Raw genomic sequence first — 24,747 nt, 5'->3', positions numbered from 1 at the left:
AGCGGTACTGCAAGTAAACTCACTCCCCAGAGGCATCCAGACCCAGTAGCAAGAAGTGAATTCACCTCATGGTACAGTGGTCTGCGACGTCGCCCGCAGTGCAGGAGACCGGGGCTCAACTCCCACTCAGAGTCAGGGCGATCCCTTAACAGGGGTTGAATCGAAAAACACAAGGCAGAGTAAGATCACACCGGCTACATAAAGAAACTATGGTAGTAAGTCGTACTGGCCAGCAGCGCAACTAGTAAGAGCATAGGTAAGGGATATGTACAGATATAGATATAGTATCTACAGATATGTAAAAGGATTATGTGCAGGTAAGTACAGACATATGTGGGATAGATATATACAAAAAACTCCTCAAACCCCACCTCTTCAACTTGGCCTTTAACCCCTAATTTCTCACTTTGTATGTTGTGTCTGTCCACTATGTTTGTTACTTTTATTATTATTCCCCCCCCCCCCCTATGTAAAGCGGCCTTGGGTCTTCTGAAAGGCGCTATATAAAACAAAGTTATTAGTATTATTATTATTATATATGGTGAGTGTTGTGAAGGATCAGATTAAACCGAATATGTATATTTATTTATATATATATATTTAATTGTATTTGTATATCGTTTGATATCCCCTGTATATTCCTTGTACAATATGCATTGAATATCCCTTTAGTCTACTAAACAGCCCATAATAGTTTCATTCTACCATTGGACGAGAACCTGGCGCCAGGTTGCCATACCCCTAGGTCCAAGTTCAATCGTGCCGCCTAACATGTTGTGGCAAGCCCCGGGTCCGCGCAGGAATATGTCGGGCGAAATACGAATGGTACTATTTGTTCATAGCGCATATATATATGGCGCAAGTAAAGTAGAACTTTCTTTTTAGTCCAGTTCTTTACCCTCCAACAGAGTGACAGACGCGAAGCCTCCCCACGACGCACGTGTGGTGTAGTAAGGCCTACTTGGCCCAGAATAGGCATTGAGATATCGTGTAGATTAATAGTTGAATAGTCATAGTTTGGCACTATACCGTCGAGTTGGACGTATTCTATTAAGCTAATAATAGTCTATTTATGTATGGTGCATCGTTCGGTTAGAGTTCTAAAGTTATCAGTACCCCCATCGTTCCTGACGTTATCTGGACGCTTAACCAGGCTGGTCAGACCCCTAGTGGTGATTGCATCCGAGGAGCTCCGGGCCAAGAGCGACTGGACCTGTATATTGGATTACTCTACTCGGACGACGGCGAGCCTTCCACGGCTTGGATTATGCTTTGTGTGCTTTGATTATTCCATGGATAAAGGCCAACACTGCGGAGTGTTGGAACTACCCCCCGGAGAGGACTCCAGGTGAGACGGCGCTCGACACCAGTGAGGTCGCCTCACGTCTCTCCGTTGTGGACCGGCAGCTACCGTCCACAGAGGGTCCAGCTGTATTCGTCTGCGGTCCGAGGTTCTGTGGGCACCGTGTCCAAGACTTTGGATTCTCCCAAGACACCGTCGGCCAGATGGGATACCGCCAGCGGCTTCTCTACCCCCCCCCTCCTACTGTCTTACAACCAGCGGGACCCCCCCCCCCCCCTTAGTGTATCCAGCTATAATCATTTAAGTACCATCGCTATCGTTTTCCTAACTATTCCAGGTTGTATACTTACTCCCTGCGTAACCAGAGATTGGACATTCAATGTTGATTTACCTACGAATACTCATTTGCCATAAAAGTGCATATTTCATATTTCAAATCATAAATGTAATTAAGTGATCGTTGTATACACCTTTTGCTGTATTAAATCTTCGATTTGGTACATTTGTGTGGATTCGTTTCATCAGGTGGGAAAGTGTTCATCATACTTATATCTTGTACTGGGTGGCCAGAAGTTAAAGTACATGAGGTAGTGGTATTAAATATCATATCTAACAATACAGTCAGGGAATTGTACCCCTCAGTTACAGTGAGAATACATGTATATATATGGTATATACAGAATTTTTGTACATGCTATAATACAGAGTTATGGGTTATATGCAGGTGTATAAGTAAGTATATAGAAGGATTATATGCAGGTATATTCAGACAAATATGGACATAAATATATACACGCGGTAAATATTAAAATATAAATATATATATATATATATATATATATATATATATATATATATATATATATATATATATATATATATATATATATACGGTATACAGTATACATCATTATTGTTATCACACAGAGTTACACCTCAACATCTTGAGTTACGGTACATGTCTTAACTGACATCTTCAACCCAAGCGCAGGCAGTTATCCCAGAGTGCTTTAAAAAACCACCTCCATCGTGCCAGTGCCAAAACGCTCCTCTGCCACGAGCCGTAATGACTTATGCCCCGTTGCACTCACCCCCCCCCCCCCCATTATCATGAAGGGCTTCGAGAGGCTGGTCCTGGCTCACCTCAAATCTGGCCTCTCACCCTCACTGGACAGTAGGGCTGACCCCTATTAGTCGATTAGTTGCGTCGACTAATCGGTCGAAAGGAGCCGTAGTCGACTGGCCAACCTCTTAGTCGAATATTAAAAAACAAAAAACAAAATATTTATAATTTTTTTTTTTTTTATCATTCTTTCCAAAGAAAAGAGGCCTAGAAGCGTGGCTAACGCTAATGGCATGCATAACAGAGGCTAACTGCCTACGAAAACAGGCACAGAGGCACTGAAAGAGGATTTCACCCATCTAATGAACACACTAGACTAGACAAATATCAAGATGTATCCATCAGTGGACCAATTGCATGCTTTTGCAGAGGCTTTTGAAGAAGCCTTCAGTCGACTCCTTCAGACATTAAGCACCCCCCACAGCCCAAATGGAATGATACAAAAAAAATAATAATAATAATAATAATAAAAAAAAAATATATATACTTTTTTTTTAAATTTTTTTTATTTTTGTCTGCCAATAGTCGACTAAGGGCACATTTTGGCCAATCATAGTCGACCATCCAAATCCTTAGTCGGGGACAGCCCTACTGGACAGTCTCCAATTTGCCTACGGTGAGAACAGGAGCGCCAGGAGGACGCCATCTCCTCTACGCTACACTCCGCCCTCTCCCACCTGGATGGGAGCAACACCCGTGTGAGAATACTGTTCATCGACTTCAGCTCAGCATTCAACATCATCATCATCACCTCCAAACTCATCTCCAAACTTGGGGACCTTGTGGAAACCAAGGACCTTGGCATCAACCCCTCTGTCTGCAACTGGATACTAGACTGGATACGGACCCAAGGAAGACTAGAGGCTCTTTCATGTGTCTCTAATGGGGATCCTTTAATAAACATAAACTTCCTAACAAACAGACCCCAGTTTGTTAGGATAGAAAATCTCACCTCCTCCACCCTCACCCTGCACACCGGCCATACCACATAAACTATGAACTCTTGACTCCATTGCCTACACCCTAGGCTCTGTTACCCATACTGTACAACTCTGAACTCATACACACATACACCACATTAAAAAGTTGCCTATACTCAATTATAGCTACCTACTGCTTTCACTGTCTACATCTGCCCTACACTGTAATCATAGTAATCAAAATAATCGTAACTACCCACCTCGTACTACCCATGTACTCTGTATGCTAGCATGTACAATAGTGCATATTTATATTTTTATATTTACCACATATATTTATATATATACTGAATATACCTGCATATAATCATTCTATATACTTACTTATACACCTGCATATAACCCATAACTATGTATGATAGCATGTACAATAATGCTGTATATACCATATATATGTATTTATTCTCACCGTATATTTATATATATATATCCACACCTGACTGTACTTACCTGCACAGAATCCTTTTACATATCTGTAGATACTGTAGCAGTTATGCTGCTGGCCAGTATGACTTACTACCATAATGTATTTATTTTATACCTATATCACTGTACATATTATATTTCAACTTTGTACATACATGTGATTAGCACTATATCTGTATATTCTGTACATTATACTGTATATTACTGTATATTTCTGGCTGTATATTTTAGAATGTATATCCCTGACTGTATTTTTATTCTTAATTGTGAGGTGTGATTTTTTACTACCTAAATGTTTATTGTGAGCGATCTGTAGTGCTGAATTTCCCTCGGGATCAATAAAGTACTTCTATTCTATTCTATTCTATAATATATTGGTAGACTATATGGAGGTGGGTAGTTAAGATTAGTGTGTAGTTAAGATTATTCCCGACTTGACGACAGACGTGTTATTTGCCAAATTTTCAATCTGATCAATTCAGTGTGTGTGTGTGTGTGTGTGTGTGTGTGTGTGTGTGTGTGTGTGTGTGTGTGTGTGTGTGTGTGTGTGTGTTCCTTGTCCAGTGTCTCAGGGTGTTGTCCGTAGGAAGTGTGGCGTTGACGGGCACTGGGTGCGGGTGAAGGACGGACTGGTGTGGAGGGACATGTCCCAGTGTGAGGATGAGAAGGAGGTGGTGTCTGAGGAGGTGTGTGAGGAGGAGGAGGTGTGTGAGGTGGTGTCTGAGGAGGTATGTGAGGAGGAGGAGGAGGAGGAGGAGGAGGTGGTGTCTGAGGAGGTGTGTGAGGAGGAGAAGGAGGTGTGTGAGGTGGAGCAGGTGGAGAAGGAGGAGGTGGTGTCTCAGGAGGTGTGTGAGGAGGAGGAGGAGGTGGTGTCTCAGGAGGTGTGTGAGGAGGAGGTGTAGGTGGTGGTGGTGGTGGAGGAGGAGGAGGAGTGTGGGGTCTGGAGGTCCTCCCCCAGGAAATCTTGAGTGTCAAACACTTCATTTCCTGCATTCTGGTGTACTTTTATGAGAGGCACGTCTGCAAGGTTGAGGGTTAATATATAGCTACAGGTAAGAAGGGTATATAAAAAAAAATTACTTATATTTTACCTATTTTGTGGAGGGGGTTGTCTTTCATATTAGCTATATTTTTTGAGCGGGACAAATGTACCTCTTCTCAATATTGAGGGGGACAGGGCGGCTGATTGGCGCAGTGGGCAAGGCGCTCGCCTCTAACGCAGGAGACGCTGGGTTCGAGCCCAGCTCTCAGCGTTGCTACCGGCTGGCCGGTCATTCATACTAACACAATTGGCAAGTGTTAGAGGGTGGGAAAGCTGGTGGGTGGGGATTGGACGTTGTGGACAGCGACTCCTACAGGTCGGTTTGGTGACGCCGGTACGGCGGAAGCAGGAAGTAGCGGGGGCAGCGTGAGCCTCCCACGCGTTACTCCTCGCCACTGAGAGTTCGAGCTGCTGCGGTGAAAAGATGCGACAGGCTGCCTCCTCGTGTACCGGAGGGGACACGTTATGCAAGGCTTCGTCCACATTGCAGCCGACCAGTGGGAGGCATGGTCTAGCAACGTTCGAGACAGGGGAGGGAAGAATTGGATAATACGAAATTGGGATGGGAGAAAAATAGAAAAATGGGGAGAAAAAAGTAGATCAAAAAAATATTAGCTATATTTTTGAGCGGGACAAATGTACCTCTTCTCAATATTGAGGGGGACATGTCTTTGTTGACTTGTGTGTGGACCTGTGTTTGCAGCTGTGGCACAAACAGGTGATGGTGAGCTTCAGGATGCTCTACACCGTGGGCTACTCCCTGTCCCTCCTCTCGCTCATCATGGCCCTCATCATCCTGCTGAGCATCAGGTAAACCACAAGACCGTCATTAACCCTTTGTAGTGTGGTAGTGCAAAGGTTAACCTTCTGTAGTATGGTAGTGAAAGGGTTAACCGTCTGTAGTGTGGTAGTGAAAGGGTTAACCTTTTGTAGTGTGGTAGTGAAAGGTTAACATTCTGTAGTGTGGTAGTGAAAGGGTTAACCTTCTGTAGTGAAAGGGTTAACCTTATGTAGTGTGGTAATGAACGCGTTAACCTTCTGTAGTGTGGTAGTGAAAGGGTTAACCGTATGTAGTGTGGTAGTGAAAGGTTAACCTTCTGTAGTGTGTGGTAGTGAAAGGTTAACCTTCTGTAGTGTGGTAGTGAAAGGGTTAACCTTCTGTAGTGTGGTAGTGAAAGGTTAAAGTGTGGTAGTGAAAGGGTTAACATTCTGTAGTGTGTAGTAGTGAAAGGTTAACCTTCTGTAGTGTGGTAGTGAAAGGGTTAACCTTCTGTAGTGTGGTAGTGAAAGGGTTGATCTTCTGTAGTGTGTGGTAGTGAAAGGTTAACCTTCTGTAGTGTGGTAGTGAAAGGTTAAAGGAAAACTCCAACATTTTGGGAAATTAGCTTATTTAACATCTTCCCTGGAGTTAGACAAGAAGATACATACCTTTTTTGTCTCTGTGCGTGCATTTAGCTTTGGGAACAGTCGCTCCGTTAGCGTAGCTTAGCTTCATCACTGGAAGTGGGGGAGATCCGGAGCGTCATCACTGGAAGTGGGGGAGATCCGGAGCCTGACGTTCCCTTACACTGTATACAGTCACGAAATACACTCCAAATACAACTCCAAAACGTTCATGTAAACATGTTGTGACCTGTGTATTCACCACATGGAGAAATAAAAAATAATTGAATTAGACAATTACGTTTTATAAGCAAATATACTCGGAACTATTTTTTGCTTAACCACTCCTCTCTGAGCGCAGCGAGTGATTTCAACGTGTCGTCGTGATTGTTGACATTCTCATTCATTCAAAGGATCCGAACCGATTGAGGTTTATGGATACCATGACTTAAAATCCTCTTACCTTGACGATTAAAAGCCTCCCCAATTTAGAAAACAGTAATCCAATGGCTGGTATTGTTATACCGGACGCTCTGAGCTAACCGGAGCTAACACAGATCAGGATGGTAAAGCATATATAATGACTTCCTTTCTGGGGTTTTCAAAATAAAAGTGCAACGTTTATAGCAGCGGAAAACGTTTATTTTGTACATTATCTAACGTTAACACGAACCTAAACTAACGTTACAACTAACCTAAGCTAAGCTACGCTAACGGAGCGACTGTTCCCAAAGCTAAATGCACGCACAGAGACAAAAAAGGTATGTATCTTCTTGTCTAACTCCAGGGAAGATGTTAAATAAGCTAATTTCCCAAAATGTTGGAGTTTTCCTTTAACCGTCTTTCTGGCACGGTGGCAGAGTGGTTATATCTCATACTGGCAATCGCGTCTCGCTCTGCCTACTGAGATATCATAATCTCCAGCACCTACTGTGCCCGTGGAAACTAAACACATGCACCCACCTGCACGTGACCACGCCACTCCTGTGTGTGCCTCTACAATAGGCAGGAAGTGGTCACGCTTACACCCTTCCTCATTATTTTCCATCCGGGGAAGCAGCTCATATGCACTTCAACCAGGTGGAACTTTGTTATGAAGCGTAAGTTACGCAATGTTGGGCTTTCGCCAGAAGTGCGCCAGCCCCCGGAACCTTCTCGGCACGTCCAAACAGAACGGCGGTCCTATCCTGTGTTTTCCTCGTCGCTTGACAGTGGACCGATGGGCTACGCGCGGCGCTTGGCAGTCGAGCCACGCCGTGCTCAGGTAGGACCTACGCCGACAGGCGTTGGTACTGGCATATTAGATACTGCTCGTTGTCTCGTGAGACGACCGGGGGATGTGTTGGCGCGGGGGGCTGGGTGTTTGGATAAACGTGGTCATCATGACTCATTGTTGAATGTTTTTCCAAGTATCCTAGCGCGCAGCTGATGCTAATGCTACAATGTTTGGGGCGCCGTTCCCATGTACCCCGCCGGGGCTGTCTTCACTCTTCCCTCCTCTTAACCATTTCATTGCTGACGGTCAATCGGTGTCTAATGTTGGGGGTTTAGCTGAGGCTTATTTACCCTTTTCATGGGTGGATGGGCTGACGACAGGGCTCAGGACAGGTGTGCATTTGTGCATCTATGAATTGAAAATGGGGGACCCTGATGTAGACAGGACAAATGTTTTCTCTGGTCTGCATCCCCTTAACAATTGTGTGTAATGGGCTAGCCCATTCTGCAATATGTTAATAAAGTTTTCGTTCATTCATTCATTTATCCCTTACACGGGTGCACAGGTTTGCCGCAGTGGAGGTTATTGCATGACTACTAGTGGAGCAGTGCTTCACTAGTAATAAACTTTGGTCAGCAGCCGCCACTGGTGTTCCATGCTTAGTGAAGCAGGTGGCATCGGTCCTTTGCCCTGACATGGTGGAACGGTATCCCGCCCGGCCGACGCCAAGAGGCGAGTCGGCCCGGCAGGTGGCTGAGTGGGCTGATGAAGCTTATACCGCCGCAGTACAGAGTTTAGCAGCAACTAACAACATTGCTCAATTGGCTGCTTTTCTGTCAAAAATGGTGTCGGGTGGTGGGGCCTTAGGGCCAGCCGACGTCAACCATCGCGCAAGGTTTTGAGGTTATTCAGCTTTTGACCCAGCCGCAAGCTATAACCGCAGGGAGGGCTAGGATGCTGTCAACGGTTGTTCACAGGCATCTTTGGTTGGAGCAATCTCCCCTTGAGGAGGGGAGGGGTCTCCTCCTCAGGGCTCCCCTCTCTGCGGGTGGACCTTGGTCTGTCCACGGAGGCGCGGGCGGTATTTGATCTGGGCTCCACGCCGCCCCACACCACGCAGCCAGAGGTGAGAGCACGGCCTCGCCAGCGGCTGCGGCGAGGCCCCCTGCCAGCGGCCATGTGTCCCCCGCCTGAGATGACCTGGACACAAAGAGAACAAGTGGTCACAAGGCCGACAGCCTCTGCGGCCGAGGGATCGGCTATATTAGATGGGCACGCCCTGAAAAACCGTTGCCATCTAGCTGTGTCTAGCACGCTCTCCGGTTAATCCCCCCCGCTACACTACGGGACTCAAGGCTCTGATTTGTCCCCTTTGGCTGCGGGCCGCGTTCTTCCAGTGAAGCGCAAGCGGCCCCACATATCGCTTCTCATGGAGACAGGGGCTGACACCCAGTTGCTAGCTAGGCCTGGGTCTGTCAATGAGAATGCTGTGCTGTCAGGAGGCTCCCATGCCACACGTCCTGCGTCTGTGTTTGGTGAGCCTGGTGTTGTATCTGTCGACGGAGCAGGGTTCCCTGTGTCTAAATAATGTTGTCAGAGGGGGAATCCTAGGCCCAGGAGGTCGCAGCGTGGGTTCTCCCAACCCCGCCCTCGCCAGGCCGGGTATTACGTTAGTGCCTCCCCCGTCTGGACTTCCGATCCCGCGGTGGTCAGTCAGGCACGTGTAATTTGGGTGGTAGTAATATCACTACAGGGCTACGGTGTGTAGGGACTCACCCAATCGGGCAGCGTGGGGACCAGACACCATGCATGGCCAGCTGCAGAGCAAGCTAAGCCGGGAAGATGCTCAGCGGGGGAGCCTATGTCACCAGGGGTGATGGCCGCTCCCCCCGTATCAGACCACCCCTTCTGTCGGGGTCCCCCCTTGGGTGCGATTGCCTTGTTGTTAGAGTCAGGGTGCAATATCCCGGCTCCACGAGACACCCTGCTCGCGCGGTTGGCAAAACCAGGGTTGACAACACACAGGGGGAGGGACCGGGCTACCTATCTACGATTCCTAGCGGACCAGCGGCAGTTGGCGGCGGGGACGCTTTGGAATTTTTACCACATATGGCTACGGTAGTGCCATATGTCGGTGTGGATGGAGAGAGCGCTGAGGGCGGCGCTTGTGTTACAGTTTGCACACCCCGCCCTCCGTTTTTGGGTTTGGTACAGACTCTATTGTCAGAGTCTGCAGCAGTGACAGCCCTGGCCGAGGAGATTCGTTCTCTGGCGGCGAAGCAGGCCATCGTCGTGGTCCCATGGGAGGACGCGATGAGCGGCGTTCACTCCCGATATTCTCTGGTGCTCGAGAAATCGGGGGGGCGGGGGGGGGGGGGGTGTCAGACCCATACTGGACCTGTCCCATGGAAGGTTCAGAATGTTGACCATCACCCACCTGTTAAGCGCTGTCAGGTGGGAGACTGGTTCACCTCCATAGACCTGAAGGATGCGTATTCACATCCCGATCTTCCCTCCTAGGACATACCTACGCTTCCTGTTTCAGGGCTCAAGTTCAAGTTCAAGTTCTTTAATAGTTGTCATACAGAAGTACAGAATACTTTCATACAAAATGCTTCTTACTGTTACGCTCCAGAGACTGTGCTAGACAAGATAGTATCAAATAACATAATAACATAATATAGCATGAATTTAGAAGAAGAAAATGAGGTCACAGTTGTTCGGTATAGACATATGTACAATGTTCTGAGTTACCATATAATATACAATACACAATACTATGCAGTGTACTAATGTACAGTACTATCTAGTGCAAAGCAGAAATGGGATGAGGTACAATTTTAGGTACAATTTACAGTAAGGTGTACGAGTTGTAGTGCAATCCTTCATCCATAAATATAAAGTGTGGGGAGTGGGTGCTACAGTGTGTTTGTTTAAAGTGGGTGTGTGCTATAAAGTGTGTGTAGTGGGTGCTACAGTGTGTTTGTTTAAAGTGAGTGTGTGCGTGTGGATGTGTGTGCTATGTGTGTTTGGTGGTTGTTGTTGTGTAGTGTTCATTCATTGTTCGTTTAGCAGCCTGATGGCCTGGGGATAGAAGCTACTTCTGAGTCTTTCTGTGCTCGCCTTGAGACTCCTGTATCGCTTGCCTGACGGCAGCAGTTCAAAGAGGCAGTTGTTCGGGTGGCTCGAGTCCTTAATAATTCTCTTAGCCTTCCCCTTGCAACGCTTGTAGTAAATGTTCTGGAGGGTGGGGAGCCCCCCTCCAATTGTGCGTTCGGCTGAACGTGTCACTCTTTGTAGTCTGCTTTGGTCTTTTGCAGTGCTATTCCCAAACCAGGAGGTGATGTTGCCGGTCAAGATGCTCTCTATTGTACATGAGTAGAAGTTCTTAAGGATCTTCTGGCTGACTTGGAACTTCCTTAGGCGCCTGAGGAAGTAGAGGCGTTGTCGTGCCTTCTTCACCACACTGTTAATGTGTATGGTCCATGTCAAGTCCTCGGATATGTGGGCTCCGAGGTACTTGAAGCTGTTGACTCTCTCAACCGGTGCCCCGTCGATGCTGAGGGGGCTGTAGTCCTTGACCCCCGACCTCCTGAAGTCCACAATCATCTCCTTTGTTTTGCTGACGTTCAGGGAGAGGCTGTTTTCCTGGCACCATCCCGCCAGGACCTTGACCTCTTCCAGGTAGGCCCTCTCGTCGTTGGCAGAGATCAGGCCCACCACCACTGTGTCGTCAGCAAATTTGACGATTGTATTGCTACTCCGCTGAGCCACACAGTCGTGTGTGTACAGGGAGTAGAGGAGGGGACTCAGAACACAGCCCTGGGGGGCCCCTATGTTGAGGGTGATGGATGAGGAGGTGCAGTTGCCTGCTCTCACCACCTGGGGTCTGCCAGTCAGGAAGTCCAAGACCCACTGGCAGAGGTCATAGCCCAAGCCCAGGTCCCTGAGCTTGGCTATGAGTATGGAGGGGACTATGGTATTGAATGCCGAGCTGTAGTCGATGAATAGCATTCTCACATAGTTCCCCTGCCTCTTGTCCAGGTGTGATGCTGCTGTGTGCAGCACATGGGATATGGCGTCCTCCGTGGACCTGTTGGGGCGGTATGCAAATTGCAGGGGGTCCATGTTGATGGGGAGGGAGGAGCAGATGTAGCCCTTTACTAGCTTCTCAAAGCACTTCATGGCTATGGAGGTGAGAGCTACAGGGCGGTAGTCGTTGAGGCAAGCAGGCTTGGATTTTTTGGGTACAGGGATAATAGTGGACTTCTTCAGGCAGGTGGGGATGACAGCCTGTTCTAAGGACAGGTTAAATATGTCAGTGAATACTGGGGCCAGTTGGTCGGCACAGACTTTTAGGACGCGGCCGGGGATGCCGTCCGGACCTGCTGCCTTCCTGATATTCACTTTTTTAAAGGTCCGCCTCACCTCATGCTCTGTTACCCTGAACACTGCGCCTCCATCAGCAGCCGACCCCCCCCCCCCCATTGCCGAGGCTTGTGAGCTGGTGTTGTTATTACCAGCATCAAACCTCGCATAGAAGGTATTGAGGTCGTTTGCTAAGGAGATGTCACTGTTCAGTTTGAGGGAGGCGCCTTTGTAGTCTGTCATCGTTTTGAGCCCCTGCCACATAGCTCTAGAGTCAGCTTGTTCAAACTGGAGTTCAATTTTATCCCTGTAGCGCCGTTTGGCCTCTGACACTGTCCTCCTTACGTTGTGTTGCGCCACCTTGTGGTCATTCATGTTGCCTGCCACTAGGCCGTCATTGTATGCTTTGGTGCGCTCTCTCAGAGCTTCACGGACGGATTTGTCTACCCAGGGTTTTTGATTTGGGTAAACTTTCATTTTGGTAGTGGGGATTGTTTCTTTCACCCTAGTACAGACATAGTCCAGCACTGTCTCCGTGTAGGCATTAATGTTATCTGTGTCGCGGAATACAATCCAGTCTGTGTTGTGAAACACTGACCGGATCGTATCCTCTGACGTCACATCCCATTTCTGCACCTCTCGCGAGACTACGGGAGTACTTTTAATTCTTTGTCTGTACTTTGGTGTAAGGAAAATGGATGCGTGATCTGACTTGCCAAAGCCACTATCAGAATGAGCCTTGTAGCCACCTTTAAATTGCGTGTAACAGTGATCTAGGATGTTACCGCCTCTGGTGTTGCAAGTCACATGCTGGTAGAAATCAGGCAATACCTTTCTCAGATTGGCGCTATTGAAATCTCCCAGTACTAAAATGGCGGCGTTAACGTTCGTCGCTTGTATACTATTTACCTCATCGTGGAGTCTGGAGAGCGCGGCGTTGTTGTTGGCTTGCGGTGGAATATACACTCCGACCAGGACGATCGCCGTTAACTCCCTCGGGAGGAAGAAAGGACGACACTTGATGGTTATATATTCCAGTTCTGGGGAGCAGTGGTTGGATAATTCCTTCACATTCGTTGGATCACTCCAATTTTTGTTAAACATGAAGGCAATACCTCCACCACGTTGTTTACCGGACTCTGATTGTGTCCGATCCTTCCTATGGATAAAGAAGTGATCCGCTGGTTGAATCGCGTGATCTGGAACCTCCGGTGTTAGCCATGTTTCGGTGAAGCAAAGGACATTGCAGTCCCTAACGTCTCTTTGATATTGAATCCTTGCTCGGATGTCATCCAGTTTATTGTCTATTGATTGTACATTGGCTAGCAATATACTGGGAAGTGGTGTACGGTGTCGTCTGGATCTCAGCCTGTTTCGGATCCCAGCCCTTTTTCCTCGACGTCTTTTCCTGGGCTCTGGGAACAAAGGATCTGGTCCTAGTCTCCGGAGGATTTCTTCCGGCCATTGATGTGGTTCGGAAAGTTGATCCAGCGAGTAATCCAGTTGGTAAGTTTCCCGTAATCCAATGTCTATGAGTGACTGACGGTCATATACATTAAATGCACCAACAGTTGGTACGCACAAAACTCTAAAAACTATAAATATTAACAAAAGTAAACACAGTCTCGACGGAGCTAACAGAGAGGCAGCCGAACGGGGCGGCGCCATCATCAAGTACCAGGCTTAGCGTACAAGTACCAGAGGCTGCCGTTCGGCTACTCTCTGGCTCCTCGCATCTTCACCAAGTCTGTGGAGACCGCGCTGGGGCCTCTGCGTCGTCAGGGGATACGAATTTGATTCTACCTTGGACGACGTTCTGGTCCTCAGCCGGTCAGAGAAGATCGCCAGGTCTCATACCAGGCAGGTGGTGGAATTCCTCACCAGCCTTGGTTTTGCTGTAGACTGGAAGAAGAGTACTCCTCTTCCCAGTCAACGGGTGGAGTACTTGGGCTTATTTCTAAGCTCAAGGTCTATGTGGGCATCCCTCTCAGAGCGGCGGCGAGAGGATATTCTCGGCGCGCTCGGGAGGTTCCGTCCTGGCGCTGACCGTGATACACCTGCACGGTATTATGGCATCTGCTCAAGCTGTGGTCCCTCTTGGCCTCCTCTTCATGAGGAGGATACAGAGGTGGGTTTTTCAGTGTGAAAATAGACCCTGTGAGAGTCAAGTGGAAGCAGCTGAAGGTTCCCATGTCAGTACTGGGGGACCTCGCCCTCTGGGGGGGGCCTGGGGCCCTCACCAGCGGGGTCCCCATGGGCAGCAGGCTGTCACACGTCACAGTCTTCACTGACGCCTCCCTCACGGACTTTGATCCTGGTCGCGCCGGACCGGGGCACGGCTGTGTGGTTCCCGGCCCTGATTCAGCTCTTGGTGGCCCCGCCGTGGCCTGTTCCGTGGTCACCGCGGGCCCTCTCTCAGGCACGCAGAACTCTGTTCTGCCTCCTGTTCTGGGGCAGCCCCTAATGGCTTGGCTGCTGAAAGGGTGAATCTGGTGGGGATGCGTCTTAACTCTTCTGTGGTTAACGCCATCCGGAACGCGCGCGCTCCGTCCACTACCGCGGCTTACGCAGGGAAGTGGCGTATGGTTCGAGAGTGGTGTGAGGTTGGGGGCCTGGACCCGGTGTCATGCCCCCTGGACTCGGTTCTGTCCTTCTCCAGTCTATCCTGGATGGGCGGTCGGCCTCAACAGTGAAGGTATATGCCGCAGCTATATCTTCTTGTCATGTGGGCTTTGAGGGCAGAACACTGTTCTGCCACCCTCTCGTGGGACGTTTCCTGCTTGGCGCACGGCGTCTCAAGCCTGTGGAACGTTCTCTGTCTCCGAGTCGGGACCTCCAACTGTTCTGGAAAGGCTGTTGGGGGCCCCGTTTGAGCGTCTTGAGCAGGCGCCATTGGATCGTCTGTCTTACGACCGCGTTCCTTTTGGTCATCACCTACGCTAAATGCGTGGGTGAGCCGTGTGCTCTCTCGGTGCGGTCAGAGTACCTGTCTATTCGGGCCGATAGCAAGCGACTCTGTGTTCTGATCCGGCCTTCGTGCCAAAGAATATCCGGAGCTCTTATCGCTCCAGGGATGTTATGCTTCAGGCATTTCGCCCTCCTCCTCACGCTAGTGAGTTGGAGGCGAGCCTTCGCCTGTCGTGTCCTGTCCGTGCACTGAAGGTTTTACCTTAGTCGCACGCGGGATCTCAGGGCTTCCGATCAACTGTTTGTTTGTTATGGTGGCCCTCGTATTGGTTGTGCGAGGGCATTGCCCTTTGCTACACGTTGGCTGGACGGGTTCCCCCCGGGGGCGTCAGGGCGCACTCCACTCGTGGTGTGGCGGCCTCTGCTGCCCTGTTGGGGGGGGGCCTCGGTAGAGGACATCTGCGCTACGGCATCCTGGTCCTCCCAGAGTCCTTTCGTTAGGTTTTACCTCATGGACATGACTGGGGGTTCTGTCTCCCAGGCAGTCCTGAGGTCCGGGACCTCTCCTGCATCCCGCCATCAGGCTTACGGGCCCTCAGGGGGTGCATTTGACGTGGCCACGCGTCCGCTCTGCCCTTTATCTCAGTAGGCAGAGCGAGACCTGATTGCCAGTATGAGATATAACGTAAGGTTATCCAATAACCCTAGTTATATGAATACTGGCTGAGCGTCTCGCTCTTCAGCGCCCTGAGGTCCCTTGGATGTTTTCCGCGTATAATGGAATTCGAACTTGGAAGGGTGTAAGCGTGACCACTTCCTGCCTATTGTAGAGGCACGCACGGGAGTGGCGTGGTCACGTGCAGGTGGGTGCATGTGTTTAGTTTCCACGGGCACAGTAGGTGCTGGAGATTATGATATCTCAGTAGGCAGAGCGAGACGCTCAGCCAGTATTCATATAACTAGGGTTATAGGATAACCTTACGTTAGCACTGCTGCCTCACAGCAAGAAGGTCCTGGGTTTGAACCCCAGCAGGGGGCCTTTCTGTGTGGAGTTTGCATGTTCTCCCTGTGTTCACGTGGGTTTCCTCCGGGTACTCCGGTTTCCTCCCACACCATATAAAGACATGCATGGTAGGCAGGGACTACAGATGAAAACTAGCTCTTTAGCTAATTCTGGCACATTTACATTGATGTGGAAACTGAAGATGTTGATTAATGTGCACTGTCCCTGGGTAAAAAATTTATAAATAAACTTAAACTTAAGACTGTAGTGAGGTAGTGAAAGGGTTAACCTTCTATAGTGTGGTAGTGAACGGGTTAACCTTCTGTATTGTCGCAGGGAAAGGGTTAACCCCTTTAGTAGTGTGGCAGTGAACGGGTTAACCCTCTGTATTGTCGCAGTGAAAGGGTTAACCCTTCTGTCGTGTGGTAGTGAAAGGGTTAATCCTTTTAAAATTTTCTCCACAGGAAACTGCATTGCACCAGGAACTACATCCACGCTAACCTCTTCGTGTCCTTCATCCTGCGCGCGGTGTCCGTCATCGCCAAGGACACCCTGCTGGAGCAACACTGGGGCCGGGAGATCGTCAGGCAGGCTGACCTGAACGAGCTGCTCAGTCACCAGGTGGGCCCCCGGGTTCAGAGGTCAACTCCTGGTGTAATCCCATTGGACATTTCGACATTTAGCCAATTTAACTTTTTTTTTTTACAACCGGAAAACCTTGTAACACCTTGAAATGCTCCGTGGTTCGAGCCCAGCTCTCCGCATTGCTATCAGTTTGGCTGGTTGTTCATACGGGGTGGGAAAGCTGGTGGGTGTGGATCGGACGTTGTGGACAGCGACTCCTACAGGTCGGTTGGTGCGCCTGCGCAGCAGAATCAGGAAGCGACGGGGGCGGCGTGTCCCTCCCACGCAGACCCCCGACGCTGAGAGATCGCGCTGTGCAGGTGAAAAGATGCGACGGCTGCTTCCTCGAGTACCGGAGGGGACACGTGATGTAAGGCTTCGTCCACATTGCAGCCGGCTTGTGGGAGGCGTGGCCTAACAGCGTTCGAGACAGGGGAGGGTAGAATTGGACGATACGAAATTGGGATGGGAGAAAAAAAATTGAAAATGGGAGAAAAAAGTAGATAAAAAAAAAAGAAATGCTCCGTGGTTAGATCGTGGGGGCATGGGGGAATATATGGGAATTACAGATTTTCCTCAGAACCAAACTAGTATAAGGGGCCCAAGGTGTTCTTTTTGTAGAATATTATGTATTTGATGGACCAGCTTTTTGTAATAAGTGGCTCTTCATATCCCTCCCTCCAAGGCTGCTATTGGCTGCAGGATAGCGCAGGTGGTGATGCAGTACTGTGTTCTGGCCAATCACTACTGGTTCTTTGGAGAGGCCATATACCTCTACTTAGTGCTCATTGCCTCTGTCTTCATTGAGGACAGAAAATACCTGCCTTACATTTGCCTTGGCTGGGGTAAGTTCTGTCTGTCATGATACCACCTTGTCTGGGGTACGTTCTGTCTGTCATGATACCTCCTTGTCTGGGGTAAGTTCTGTCTGTCATGATACCTCCTTGGCTGGGGTAAGTTCTGTCTGTCATGATACCTCCTTGGCTGGGGTACGTTCTGTCTGTCATGATACCTCCTTGTCTGGGGTAAGTTCTGTCTGTCATGATACCTCCTTGTCTGGGGTAAGTTCTGTCTGTCATGATACCTCCTTGGCTGGGGTAAGTTCTGTCTGTCATGATACCACCTTGGCTGGGGTGCATTCTGTAAAATAATACCAAGGGTAAGATAAAATAATCAAATGATAATATTGAGAGCGTCTCTCACCCTTTGTCACTTCAGCAACTTCAAAAGCGCTTTACCAACCGTCTTGAACTAAAGTTTCTCAAAGAGGGGAACAAATATGTATTTTCCCCTCATTTAAATGTTACTTTAACCATTTGGGGAGGACTTGAAGGACAGGCTGGATGTCCTGCAGAAAGGCTGCATGTTTGTGTCTTTTCTTTTGATTTTTTCCTTTGTCTTTTTTCTTTTCTTTTCAATGTTTTTGTTTACGTCAAGGAAACTATAAAAGAAGGAAGAATACCAGCGTTCTATGCTCCGCTTGGTGTCAGACGTAGGTGTCAGTTCTATTGAAGCCTGTATTGAAATTCTAAATATACCAGCTATCTGAGGAAATATACATCAACCGATATATCAAACGTTAGCTAGTTAACAATTCAACAAATTGCTTATGATTCTGACATCTGTTTAAATGACGGGTCATAAACGAGGAGACGGTTGATCCCGTCCAACTCAACGTCGACCGAACTGTGAAAGTTCCCACACTTGGCACCAATGTGCGTCCACACGCTACACAGTGACGTGATAACCCTTCCTTCTTTTATAGTTTCCTTGGTTTATGTTGTTAATTTTTCCAACATTTCTTCTCTTCAGGAACCCCACTTCTGTTTGTCATTCCGTGGATAGTGGCGAAGCTCTTGAAAGAAAACAGAGAGTGAGTGAGTGTGTGTGGCCACAATATGCCACCTCAATTACTGTATGGATCAGGGATGTGCACAGGTACGGTCTATTGTTGCCCAAGCAACAGCCTGTTTACTCTGATTGGCTGAGTTGCCCTTCTCAACTTTTTTTTTTACATACAAGATTAACAAGCAGCTCTGCTGCAAATACAGGGAGGGGCAAGAAGGCGCAGTGAGACTGCCGTGCCCCCTGGTGGCCCCCACGGTTGAAAAATGTCACGCTAAAGTGCCATTTTGAGTGGCGAAACGAGAGCACGTGCCCCATTGGTGCCGTTCCAACGGTCTAAACTTGACCATGTGCCCCCCCCCCCCCCCCCCCCCCCACAGTTGAAAAATGTCACGTTAAAGTGCCCTTTTGAGTGGCGAAAATATTTTATTCGTATATACTTTTATATATAAGGGGGGGTGCCCTTTTTCCAGGTTAGAGCAATAGGGAGGTGTAGTCTGACATCACTTTAGTTTCCTGCACGGTCCACCCGTATAGGGATTTATCATTGGGATAATGTATTATCGGCTATTGTATGAATGAATGAATGACTTTATTTGACAATATAAAAAATAAACATGTGACAGAAGAGCACAGTCAGGATATACTGCCAAGGATGAAACACAAAAAATCTCAGAGCTTATTTCCATTGTGGTCCTTGTAGGGGGGTGGGGGAGTGTGATGCTTAAAGGGGAACTCCACTTTTTTTGGAAATTAGCTTATTTAACATCTTCCCTGGAGTTAGACAAGAAGATGCATACCTTTTTTGTCTCTGTGCGTGCATTTTAGCTTTGGGAATAGACGCTCCGTTAGCATAGCTTAGCTTCATCACTGGAAGTGAGGCAGGACAGTAGCCTTACAGTGCCTTACAGTGTATTGCAAGGTCTGACATTGACCAAACTTGATATGCATGACCTTGGTGGGCTCTAGGTCAACTCCTGAAAAGGGGGTCAATGTCAGACTTTGCAATCAAAAGTTAGGGGGCTAATAACCCTTGCCATAATTTCAGTGCGCCCCCTAACTTTTGATTGCAAGGTCTGACATTGACCCCCTTTTCAGGAGTTGACCTAGAGCCCACCAAGGTCATGCATATCAAGTTTGGTCAATGTCAGACCTTGCAATACACTGTAAGGCACTGTAAGGCTACTGTCCTGCCTCACTTCCAGTGATGAAGCTAAGCTATGCTAATGGAGCGTCTATTCCCAAAGCTAAAATGCACGCACAGAGACAAAAAAGGTATGCATCTTCTTGTCTAACTCCAGGGAAGATGTTAAATAAGCTAATTTCCAAAAAAAGTGGAGTTCCCCTTTAATACATGCATCATACAAAACGTGACATCACAACACATCACATATACCATTTAACATTTATATACATAACAGACTCATACAACATGCAAGGGTGCCTTAAGCTAAGTGTAAATAACCCCAAGAATGGTTTATTATTTTTTGAGTAATTACCTGTGTAATATTTGTGTTTAGGAATATTTACATTTATATATAATATGAATATCCAGGACTTTTTTGTTATTAGAATTGATAGAAGCCTGTGTGTGTGACTTTAATTTATGTAAATCCATGTCGCGAGGCAGTGTTTTCCGGTCGCTGTCACTGGCTTTTGTTGACAGTTTGACAGTGCATTGCGAGAGAAGGAATAGGCAACAAGTTTTAATGGACCCGTATGAGGCCATATCTCTTACGGTGAGAATGTTATTGTTTTAAAAGGAAATGTAATACGATGTAAAAGGATAAATAAAACAGTGATTCGACCATCAGTACGTTTATAAGCCACTCAATATACGGGGATCCGTTACAGTAAGAGATTCACCTCTCCAACCGGCAATCAACTGTCTGCTCTCTAACGGAGATTACAACTAACCGTCTACTCTTTAACGGAGATTACAACGAAAAGGACGACTTCCATGAATAAAAGTACATTACGGATCTAAAGGAACACTTTTATGGATGGACAGGACTACTTTTACGGACAAAAGGGATCTGAGCAGCGTTGAGTTGAAGCGGTTGTGATAAAGGGAGCAACGGAAAAAGTCAAGGAATGGATGGATCTGGTGCTTTTTTGCGCGACAAGGAAACAGAAACAGAACAAGCTGTCAGACAAGAAAAAAAAGGGACATTGCAAAACAAAACAATGGATGGATCTGGTGCTATTTTGCGCGACAAGGAAACAGAAACAGAACAAGCTGTCAGACAAGAAAAAAAAGGGACATTGCAAAACAAAACAAATCTTGCTGATGATGAGGAAGATAATTATGCAGATTTAGTTAGGCTGTCAGAAAGAGTGCGAATCCCAACGGAAAAAATGCTAGTTTACCGTGAAGATGAACAGAACAAACGGAAAAAGAGACTTTTGAGTCTTTATGAACAGTGGAAAGCCCAAGCACGTGAAACACGGCAAGACCTAAAATCTGACAAAACAGATAATCAATTAGCACACCTTGCAGACAATTTGGAAAAAAGGAAATTTGACATCATGAAATTATATGATGAACTGAGAGTCCACGGCACGCCTGACACTGAGCTAAGGCGCAAAGTTGATGCTTGTGCAGCAGTAACGAGTGACATTGTCAAAATACTGAATGAGAGACTGTTGAATGCCCACGCTAGGTCTTAGGTCAGATCGATAACTTCATAACTCATTGGTCTGCTCATCTTGACATCAAACAGCGTCCTGCGAGGTGGTTGACATGCAGAACCAAACGAGTCTACAAAATGTTGTTGTTACCACTGACCGACAAGAGATAGCGAATGCACCGCTCCGACCCCCGTCAGTCATCGACCTTAGGTCGAGTGACTGAAGTTGCGGAATCTTTTATTTTATTTGCACTGGGAAGGACTCTCTTTATTCAGATGAGGTCCATTTCCTTTATCCGTTACACGTATTATCACTGTATGGCTTTACTTGATAATCCCATGATACAGTACACGTATTATCACTATATGGCTTTACTTGATAATCCCATTATACAGTACACGTATTATCACTGTATGGCTTTACTTGAAAATACCATTATAGCTAGGGATAAAGCCACTTACACATATTATCACTGTATGGCTTTACTTGATAATCCCATGATACAGTACACGTATTATCACTATATGGCTTTACTTGATAATCCCATTATACAGTACACGTATTATCACTATATGGCTTTACTTGATAATCCCATTATACAGTACACGTATTATCACTGTATGGCTTTACTTGAAAATACCATTATAGCTAGGGATAAAGCCACTTACACATATTATCACTGTATGGCTTTACTTGATAATCCCATGATACAGTACACGTATTATCACTATATGGCATTACTTGATATATAGTTCTCTCTTTAGGCCTGAGCTAGGGATAAAGCCACTTATCCTATTTTGCCTTAATGCATAATCATATGTCTCCTTTTACTCCGTAGGGATAAAGCCACATTTCTAAAGTTTTTATCATTAATCAAAAATGCAACACGGGACCGCGTGGTTGACATTTTTCTCTTTAGGCCTCCATATGGATAAAGCCCCACTTCTAAAGTTTTTATCATTAATCAAAACGCAATAGGGTGAAGTTACAAGGCAAAACACATTTCATGCTTACCCGGTCGTCTGGTCAGAAGAAAGGATACAAATCATATTTATAAAGAGGTAATTTTAATTAGAAAAAGCTAGTTACAAGAAGAGACTGAAGTGGAAAGCACCCAATTCAGTTTAAAATAAGCAGAAAACAGAACATCTCATCATGCACGGCTTGTGCCCAGTGTCAAGCACCATTCTTCTCATCTCTCAAAAAAGTCTCTAAGCAACATCTTCCTCTCTCTCCAGCTCAGTGTAAAAATCTCCTTGTGATCTCGCCAGTTGGCCCTTATAAAGGGCCCCCGATCTCTTCTGCTTATTGGTCCAAATACAGCGCTGTCACCGTGATGTCATTTCACCAGCCAGTCAATGCACGGCTCGTGGGGACTGGCTCTCCTCCCATTTTACTCCACTAGGCCGTAACTCGAAAGTAATTGTAACGTTTTCGCTGGAACAGACTCCCTTTGTTCTCTGCTGTGGAAAGTCCCCTCTCTCCCCATCTCACTCAGACCCCACAAAGGGTTAACCAGTTTAATGCGTCTGCCGGCCGGAGAGGAGGGAGGGAGACAGATGCATCTGTACAGACCAAACAGTATTGAAGTGAAAGCAACTCACATCTCCAGCATGAGTACATAGTACACAGTACATAGTAGATAGTACATGTACATAGTACATGTATGTGTATACACATACATGTATAATACAGCACATATATATAGTATACAGTGTACACATATATATGCACATACTGGTTTTATTTTATGCAGACAGGACAGGGTTAAACTGTGCCGACTTGCTCTCAGCTCAGGCCTGCTCTTCACTCCGACTGCACATTAACTGTAACATAGTTTTATAAGTGTATAAAGAGTATACAGGTCATATACATAGCTCCAATCATATATAATAAACATAAGAATTTTATACAAAGTGTCACTCGTTGACTTGTGGCACTTAAAATGTGTTTACACATAACGTGTTTCTATTCCATTGTCCAGGAAGAATCTACAGACATTCCCCATAATCATATATAAGATCAGGATGTCATACCCAGTGTCACTTAGTTGGCTGTGACACTTTACAGAGACTGACTGGTGTAAATGGAGAATACGATGCAGAACATGAAGGACAGCGCTTGCGTGAGCTAAGTAAGCCTCACTATGCCCGGTCCATTTTTAGTTCCTCTGCTTCAGAACTGTCTGGCAGTCATTATTCCATGCACTCAAATGTTACAGTCAAGCGAGCAGAAGCAGCGGCAGAGTTAGCTGCAAAGGAGGCTGAATATAAGATGCTATTGGAGGAAAAGAGACAAAAGGAAAAAATCAGAGCTTTAGAGGAAGAACACAAGAAGGAATTGGATGAACACAAGGCCGAATTGGAAAGATTACAAGTTGAAAAAGACTTAAAGGCTGCCCAAGCAAGATTTGAAGTTTACGACAGAGAAGTGAAAGAGGAGTCTGATGTTCGGTCTGCCCATGTCTCTCTGCCATTCAGCTCCAACCCCCCTGCAACAATGCACCCTCGCATAGCTGCCCCTCCATCTCCTCCTGTTGATGTAATTTGCCTAGCACGGGCTATCCAGGACAGCATTGCTATTAACAGACTTCCAATGCCGGAGCCTACCGTGTTTAATGGCAATCCAATTGACTTTGTTGAATGGAAGTCTTCATTTATGTCTCTCATAGATGGTAAAAACATTTCCCCTGCCGACAAGCTGCACTACCTCAAGAGATATGTAGGTGGCGCAGCTAACAAATGCCTAGAAGGGAAACTTTTCCGCAGCAACAGCGAAGCGTACAGTGACGCTTGGAGCAAGCTCAACCAGAGGTACGGCCAACCTTTCATCATTCAAAGGGCCTTTAGAGAAAAGCTATCCACCTGGCCAAAAATACAGCATAAGGATGCGGAAGGGCTGAGGACCTTCTCAGATTACTTAAACGCCTGTGTGCAGGCCATGCCCCATGTAAAGGGTTTAAATATCCTAAACGACTGTGAGGAAAATCAAAAGTTAATACGGAAGCTGCCAGAGTGGATGGCCTCAAGTTGGAACCGGCAGGTGACAGCACATCTCAGGGAGGGAAAGGATTTTCCCAGCTTTAAAGACTTCGCCAAGTTCATGTCTATGGAGGCTGAAACTGCCTGCAAACCAATCACCTCCTTCTTTGCTCTCCATTCAGCTGAATCCAATCAAGACAGACTGAACACAAGGGTAAGCAAAGGAAACAAAGCTAGCGCTTTCAACACACAAACAGTGGTGGAAAATAATCAACAGACAACAACAAAAGAAAGGATCAGGGCCCCTTGCATACTATGTCAGGATATCAGTCACCAGCTTTGCAAATGTCCAGACTTCATGAAAATGCAACTGGAACACAGAAGGACGTACATCAAAGAGAAAAGACTGTGTTATGGATGTCTTAAGCCTGGTCACAGCGCTAAGGAGTGCCGGCATCGCCACACATGTGACTCATGCAAAGGACGACATCCCACCTGTCTTCACAATGACAGCTACAATGAAAGAGCAAAAAGGGAGAATTCATCACGACGCAGTGAAATGGAACCAACACCTGCTCTGTCCCTCAAAGTTACCAGCCAAGGTCAGTCAGAAAACAGCTCCATGATCGTGCCGGTGTGGGTGTCTAAAGATGAGAATCCATCCACAGAAAAACTTGTGTACGCTCTGTTAGATACACAAAGCGACACAACATTCATCGAGCAAGATCTATGTAAATAACTACAGCTGACTACTTGCCCAGTCAAACTGAAACTCACTACCATGATGGGTGAAAATATGGTCTTTAAAAGTGAGCAGACATCTGGCCTGCGTGTGAGAGGATTCAACTCCATTGAGCACATCAATCTGCCTCCTGCTTACACCAAAGACTGCATACCTGTAAATAGAGAACACAT

General features: G+C 46.9%; 1 protein-coding gene across 1 annotated transcript in view; it reads left to right on the top strand.

Annotated features, from left to right (window-relative positions):
* LOC311235452 (glucagon receptor-like) overlaps nt 1-24,747 on the top strand; it is a gene marked incomplete at both ends in the record, with an annotated part of 71,159 nt that overhangs the window by 22,211 nt on the left and 24,201 nt on the right. The window contains 5 exons of the mRNA XM_084322913.1: nt 4,397-4,518; nt 5,578-5,684; nt 16,216-16,372; nt 17,061-17,220; nt 18,188-18,248. Of these exons, the coding sequence (XP_084179039.1) occupies nt 4,397-4,518; nt 5,578-5,684; nt 16,216-16,372; nt 17,061-17,220; nt 18,188-18,248 (607 nt within the window). The remainder of the gene's footprint in view (nt 1-4,396; nt 4,519-5,577; nt 5,685-16,215; nt 16,373-17,060; nt 17,221-18,187; nt 18,249-24,747) is intronic.

This window comes from Notolepis coatsorum, assembly GCF_963971535.1.
Source record: "Notolepis coatsorum genome assembly, chromosome: 10".
Lineage (NCBI taxonomy): Eukaryota > Metazoa > Chordata > Actinopteri > Aulopiformes > Paralepididae > Notolepis > Notolepis coatsorum.
Note: the sequence above shows the minus strand (reverse complement) of the source record. Positions and strands in the feature narration are given on the sequence as shown.